Consider the following 7,486-nt stretch of genomic DNA (forward strand, 5'->3'; position numbering starts at 1 on the left):
TGAATTACACTAATCACTAAAAGGTAGTCTGTATTTTCAATTTAACACTGCACATTCTGTCAAAAACGGTCATAGTTTGCCACACTCCCTATAACTGTTGGCCCAACATTTCTATCATGAAACACTTGTCAGATAATACATGTTCAGCTATATGTATATTGCCTTACACTCGTCACCTTTAAAACTGACCTTTTTTATTTGATTGGCCATTGACTAGCACTATCATACTGCTGGGGAACATTTTAAATTTATCTTAACAGTGGGCGATGTTTGTCCATCTTAAGATTTTCTCGATTCACCTTATTTACTGGTATACCATATTTATAGTCTGGTGATTGTTACCATTTTTTCCATGTTATTCCTCTAGTTATTTACCAACAGCAGTTAATGAATCTGAAGCCTTGCACATTGACAGAAAATAACTTCCACATAGCAGAATCAGGTTTACAGGAAACCTCAATTTCTAAGAACCTTACCCTAGTACAAAGGAATATTTGCATTTTCCTCAAGATTTCTTCATTAGTTCCCCTTTATTTCTAAGTAAAGCAGCTTTACTAATACACTCAAATGCAAGTACTTCAAGAACAAGCTAATTAAAGACTGATTACAGAGTGAAACACATCAGACAACTGGATGTTTTATCATTTGCATTTATTTGGATCACTGCCTGATACAACTGGTAGAACAAATCTAGTCCTCCTGGAATATGTCTGGAGCTCCGTCAGTTGTTGGAGGGTCTGGAAAGACAAGGAAAACACGATTAGATCAGAGAAAGCATGGTTGGTGTTTGTTTCAGACTCTTTCAGGAGGACTCACTTGGCCCATTCCACGTTGAGAATGAGATGATCGTATCCGAAGCCAGACACTCCAGCGATGGCACGGGCAGCGTCCTCACGCCGGTGGAAGCTGATGAAGGCAAAGCCCTGGAGTAAAGGGGAAATAAGTTACATGCGCTATTCTTCTGAAAACACATGGTTCATGCTGTCATATTATTAAAACGAATGTCAGCAAGTTTGTTAATGTTCCTGTTCAGTTCTTTAAACCGAGTAGATGAGTCAACTTGAATCTTTAACTTCTCTTTGGTTTATTTGTCATTTGTTTCACATCGCTCACCTTAGACTGGCCCGTGTTCTTGTCCTTGGCCAGATAGATCCTCGAGATGGAGCCGAAAGGCCTGAAAAGCTCCTGCAGATCTGTCTCCCTGGTGTCCTCGGACAAGTTGGTCACACGGATTGTAGCATTATCATCAGCTGCAGAGAAAACATCACCACTTTACCATCAGGCTCATGATTGAGAAGATCAGTTTAAGATCTGAATGTCAGACATGTACCTCTGCGGTTCGGCTGCATGGACTCTCCTCTGCGCGTGCCACCGTCCCGCAGGCTGGGGGGAACGTACTTCCCTGTCTTGTTTTGGACTGGTTGGGCAGGCTCGGGCTCTAGATATCAGAGTTAAATAATTTAGATTAAAATAAATAATCGACTCGCCAAATATGCATAACAGGACGACATGAAGGTTAGGAAACCTGCAGTCTTCTCTTTGTCTCCCGTGGACAGACCGAGCTGCTCGGCCAGCTCCTTCTGCATGGGACCGAGTGTGTCCTTGTACGGACAGCGAGTGGTCCAGTGGTCCCCTTTACAAATACGACAGGACACGATCTTCTGTCCTTTCAGCTTGTTCATGGGATCTTCATCTTGGTCTTGAGCATTCAAGTCCTGTTAAAACAAACACGAGGATCACTTCAAGTTGGCATCGTTACAACAGAGAAGTGAAACTTTTAGCAACACAGTGAACAAACTATTTTTAAGAATAGTTCCCCCAAAACAAATTGCCGACAATTTACTCACCTTTAGGTCATCTAAAATGTGTATGAGTTTCTAACTTTACTGGAATAGAGTTGGAGAAATTTGGCATTACATCACTTGCTCACCAATGAATAATTTTTAGTGAATGGGTGCCGTCAATAAAACAGTTGATAAAAAAAAATCACAAGTAATCCACATGGCTCTATTCTATCAATAAACGTTTCATAAACTGGAAGTCCATCAATAATGCATTTTATCTTTAAATCAATGCTTCTGACCAAAATATGTGTCTATAATCCACAATCACTCTTCCTCTAGTGAAGAAAGTCCATCAGGTGATCATCTCACATTAAAACCCACCAAACTGTTTTAGGACCATAAACAATGCTTGTGCATATCTCTCTCCTGATTCAGACAGGACTACATTTTCACTGGATAAAACAATATAATGGATAGATTACATATTTTTTGCCAGAAGCATCAGTTTGAAGTTTCAAAACATCTTAATGACTTGATTTATTACAAACATGCCCATCTGACGGCACCCATTGACCGCAGAGGATCCACTGGTGAACAAGTGATGTAAATAATGCTTAATATCTGATCCCATGAAGAAACCAACTCATCTATAATCTTTGATGGCCTGAGGGTGAGTGCATTTTCAAGCTAATTTTCATTCCTGGGAGAACTATTTCTCTAATATGCATCGGTGTGAAAACTTCTTCAGGTTCTCATGGTCATACCTCTTTACTGGAGATGAAGGTCATGAAGACGTCATCACTCACTGTGGTGGTGGCAACATTGGGACCTGGGGCATCAAATTCAGAGTTGCCAAATTTTTTCCAGTTCTGTTGGATGAAACCACAATCAATCCCCCTCCAAAACAAACAAAAACAATATTTTTAATAGAGATGTCAATATACTAAGGAAAAATAAAGACATACCTTCCTCCTGGCGACTGCTTTGGAGGCCTTCCGCGTCTCAATTTTGAACGTCCTGATAATCTGACCAGAGAGGAGCAAAGGACAAATATGAAACCTGATTCTTCTGAAACCTTTCGACAAGCACGATATAATATTAAGAAGGGCTCTGCTGACCTTACACTTCTGGCCATCTTCATCAATCTTGTATTCTGTGACAGTCTTGATGTTACCTTTGACGGTCTCTTTTGGTGAAGGGAGTGAACCTGTTGAAGTACATGGACCAGTTATGAATACATAACTACAGTTTATACGGCATGCCATGCAGTCACAGAATGCATGAATACAAACCAATACTATTTTAAAAAGCATTTATTTATTTATGTAATTTTACTTAATCGTTTTTATTTAAATCCTTTTTACAAGGTTTTTTCTCTGACCTCACATTAACGGACTAAGTGAAATATTAATGTTTACTTGTTATTACATATTGAAACGAACTGTTAAACTTCAAGAGGACTTAAATGGTGGGAAACTAGAAATTGTAACCAAGTACAGCACCTGAAATATACACTTTTCCTTGTATACTCATAATTTATTTTACACACAATCTTTGATGTTAAAAACATATGAACCCCGTTGCACAGGTTATTTTCAGCCATAACTCTTCTTCAAAAAACAAAATCCTCTATTTGTCTAATTGTTGACATACAGTATGGTACTATTAGCATCGTGATAGTAACGTTATATACATTGCACAACACGGTACGATGTAATGTCAAAGAATAGCAGCACGATGTGTGTAACATTTTACAGATATGTGTTGCATAAAACAAATAGTATAGTATAGTGCATGTGTAACATATATAACGTTAGCCTAGTAACTTACAACCGTCACAGCACAAAGCACCAGTGTTTTTTTTTCTGTCAGGCTGACATCCCGCTCACTGACTGTAACTGTCACTATCGGTGGAATAGTTTTATAACTATAAAGTGTGTTCTCGTGTTGTTTAATGTGATGAGTGTAGTTTAAACACGTGCGCGTGGCTGCGCGCGGCCTACCTTCATCTCCCTCTTCCTCCACCTGATCGGCCCAGCTGGGCTTTGAGCTGAGGAAACACAAGATATTAGATGCCTGTTACACAGAATAAGCACTAATAAAACGATATTGTTTCATTCGTACGAAGAACTTACTCGTCGAACTCGATCGACGGCATCTCGACGGTTGTCTCGAGGCTCGAGAGGAAGCGTTTCCCGGGGCTGGTTTTGACGAGAGGACGCGCCGCTACAGCGCCTCTGCGCGAGCGGAGGACTGCAGCGAGGGAGAAAAAGTGTGGTGAGATCAGCTAGTACTGACATCTAGACAAGAAACACGATAGAAGTAAAGCTGAAAAGATGGAGTACATTTCCAGAACGTCTTCAGAAAACAGGAGGAACATATAAAAATGCCTTCATAAATATGTTTGATGTTAAACAAAGCACTCAAAGTGTTTAAATCGTAACAAGCTTTGTTTTTAATGGATTTAATGTACTTAGGTATTGAACATAACTTTTCAGTTCAGTTATTTTATGTAGACTTTAAGTAAATACAACTAAGAAGATTCTTTCATTAAATGAGTAAATTATTCAGTGGGCATTAGTATTAGTAACTAGAAATGTTTAATTGTCTTGGGAACATGTCTGAACATTAAGTAGATTTTAAAGGATGATTTTCACTAAAACTGCTTTTAACCACATATATTTTGAAACGGGATATAATGCCACAAACAAACTTAATTTGAGTTAATGCATTACATCTTTATGGCACTAATGTTGTTTAATTAGTCAGTTTAGGTCTCAGTTCTCTGGATCATTTGTCTAGATTTATCTTATGGTTTCTTGTACTTCTGGGCAATGTTTAAAAATAGCTATCAGTTGTGAAGTACAAGGAAAGTAATATTTTATATCACAAAAGACTAAAATAATATTGAGAAAATGATATACCCCAAAGCCATTATATTGGAAAAAGAATAAATAAAGAAATACAAACTGAGCCTGTCTTCTCTTAAATATATTTAATTGGTATTCTTTGCAGCTAGAAAACAAGCATTTTAATGGTCAGTTTTTCCTGTTAGATATGTTCTTGTTTGCTTTTGAGCACAAAAATGAAACAAAGAAAATAATTTATATGTGGTTTGTGGTTTGCAGACGTACAAGCAAAGAGTACAGCCATTAACAAGAATGTTACACTTAATTTACATTCAGGAAGCCACAGTGTGAGATTTTGTGCAAACAAGATATTGTATGTATGAAAGTTAGTCATCTGAGCTCTTTCCACAGCAAACTGTCCGTATGCTGTCAAAAACAGCCATGTATAGAAGTGGATGCAAGCACATGTTCAGAGTGGTCAGGCCCTTTGACACTTGATAAGGATTATACACTGTACACTTCATGATCTTAATTGACTTCAGATACACATGGTACGTCTGCAAAATATGATAGGGCAGAAATGATATGGCGTAAAGGATGCAGACCAGAGCAACCATCAGAGCCACCTTCCTCTTCTCCAGCGCGGTTATGTTTTTATTTTTCAGAACAGTCCAAATCACACCCAAATATGATGCAAAGGTAACTAACAAAGGAATCATGCATCCTACAATCATAAGAAATAGAGTGTACTTAAAATGGGGTATTCTCAGGCTTTCATCATGACTTGAGACACAAAGAGTGTGGTTTTCTTTGTTTTCGGTTCCAGCAAATTTGAGGACTGGGGATGAACCGACGATCACGATGAACCACGTCAGCACGCTTGCGATCTTTGCATGTTTAGGGTGCACGTAGCTCCTGGTGAAGAAGGGGAAAACTATGGCAATGTATCGGTTGACACTGATGCACATGATGAAGAAAATGCTGCCGTAGAGGTTGCAGCTGAAGAGGAAGCGTTCGATTTTGCATCCAGACCATTTCCAATGCTCCACTGCTTGTCATTGGCATAGTAAATGATGAGCAAAGGCAAGGTCAGGACATAGAGAATGTCACAGATGGCCAGGTTACAGGAGAACACTACTCCGGTGTGCCAGTTCTGCCTCTCTCTGGTCACCAGGAGCCACAGGGCAAATATATTCCCTATCAGAGCCACGCACATCTCAATGCCATACATTGGGGGGAGGAGTCTGATTTGAAATGTAGAATTGCAGAGTAAACTGTCGTTCATGGTCCCCTGTGTTCTCTGACCCCTGCAAAAATACAAACAAGTACAGCACCAATCTTAAATCAAATTTTTGGAAAAACCTTGTGAATCCAAAACATTTGCATCTTTTTTTTTTTCTTCACCAAAACATACACGGTTTAGCAATCAGAAAATAAATATACCACAACCGCGTTTCTGCTTCATCTCAAGCTTCTCTTCTTAGCATCTTGTGTAATGCTGCTACAGATTCTTAGAAGCGTTTTACATAAACCTACAGTTGGATTGTGGTTAATTCATACAGTAGTTGCTGTTTGATTTTGTTTTGTGGTTTGGTCAAATGCACCACTTGTCCAGTACTGGAAATACAACACCTCGGCACTCGTATAGAATTTTTACCATACATGGAACTTTCTTCAATTCCATAGAAGGTTCTTCGGGTTTTAAAAAATGCTCTTCACAAATGGTTCCCTTTTGGAACCTTTCTTTTAGGTATAGTGAACTAAGTTGTATTAGGTATCATTATGAATTAACTAATGTTTATAAATTGTTACCTCGGTTTGTGATTCAGCTCTTTACCTGTTTTTACCATGCATCCTAAAAACACAGTTGTTGACAAAATTTAAAAAAACATTAACTAGGTTCTTCCACCAGGGTCTTTTCAAACACTGCTATCAATTTGAGTGTGAGCCTAATCTCTCTTGTCATTTCCTGCCCTGCTTCACCCTTACCAGTCTGTCTTCTGTCTGTGGGCTTATTTCAAAATCCAATTCTTCTTCCTGTCGACATGACCCAGATCTCTTTTGAAACTGTGTCATTGGTTGTTTCTGCACCTACCTCTTTACATAAATGCTTCTCGTCACTGCTGCTTTTCCTCGGTCACTTCAAAAGCCTGCAGTTACCAAATCTCGATCCTACAGTTCCATCCAATACCCATTTTAAATTGAACATTTATTGCTAAATTATTGGAAAATGTAGAGTTGTTAGAGGTGGTTTATGCTGGGCCTTAGCTGATCATGGGCTGGTCTTAAGATGGCCAGACCAGCACATGATCAGCTAAGGACCAGCATCAAAACATACTTAACAAGCATATTTTTTCAACAGGGATGGTAGTGAATTATTTACTACTCTCTTGTGTTACTTGACCTCAGCTCTGCCTTCGAAATAATCTCTCATGATTTGCTTATCTCTCGTCTCGCGGCTGTGGATATATGCTGCTCTTTTGTGCGCAGGCATTGGCATAGCCAGGCTTTGAAATTTTGCTACAATAGGAGGTTGCTATAATAAGCCCCTTATTAAAGAACTATGCTATAATAACCCCTATGAATACAACTCATTAAATACATATTAACACTTTATAAGAGAAAGAAATGTAGATGTTTGTAAAAGATGTTTTGGAGGGATGATCATTTTTTAAATAATACCCTAGTCATTCACTGCATCAAAACTTGTGACTTCCTGCATCGTTTAAAAGTGTTATGACTGAAAACAGCAAGTTATAGACCAGTGCACTGTAAAAAAAAAAAAAAAAGTTTTATTTAGGACTAAAAAACAACTTTACATCCAAGGCTGTTCATGATATTGAGGAAGAATAT

At 38.6% G+C, this 7,486-nt stretch overlaps 1 protein-coding gene and 1 pseudogene across 1 annotated transcript; both read right to left on the reverse strand.

The window, feature by feature from the left end:
* Positions 1-631: 631 nt before the first annotated feature.
* On the reverse strand, positions 632-4,037 carry LOC113095421 (eukaryotic translation initiation factor 3 subunit G). Its single transcript, XM_026260946.1, has 10 exons — positions 3,920-4,037; positions 3,788-3,834; positions 2,903-2,991; positions 2,750-2,809; positions 2,549-2,653; positions 1,526-1,715; positions 1,331-1,438; positions 1,114-1,250; positions 817-923; positions 632-737 (listed from the first exon to the last, which is right to left on the reverse strand). Exons 1-10 carry the CDS (start codon positions 3,940-3,942, stop codon positions 722-724), a joined length of 882 nt encoding a protein of 293 aa, XP_026116731.1. The 5' UTR covers positions 3,943-4,037; the 3' UTR covers positions 632-721.
* A 59-nt stretch (positions 4,038-4,096) lies between these two features.
* LOC113095420 (P2Y purinoceptor 11-like) lies at positions 4,097-5,940 on the reverse strand (annotated as a pseudogene).
* Positions 5,941-7,486: the final 1,546 nt, after the last annotated feature.

Source organism: Carassius auratus, unplaced genomic scaffold (assembly GCF_003368295.1).
Source record: "Carassius auratus strain Wakin unplaced genomic scaffold, ASM336829v1 scaf_tig00215723, whole genome shotgun sequence".
NCBI classification, from domain to species: domain Eukaryota; kingdom Metazoa; phylum Chordata; class Actinopteri; order Cypriniformes; family Cyprinidae; genus Carassius; species Carassius auratus.

What these genes read in the sequence shown, in the direction of transcription:
- LOC113095421 (XM_026260946.1), bottom strand. Translation starts at nt 3,942, where the DNA reads ATGCCGTCGATCGAGTTCGACGA. An exon ending in CCTTCATCTCCAGTAAAGAG is followed by an intron (nt 1,716 to 2,548) that starts GTATGACCATGA and finishes TTGTTTTAACAG; the next exon opens with GACTTGAATGCTCAAGACCA. An exon ending in AGAACACGGGCCAGTCTAAG is followed by an intron (nt 924 to 1,113) that starts GTGAGCGATGTG and finishes CCTTTACTCCAG; the next exon opens with GGCTTTGCCTTCATCAGCTT.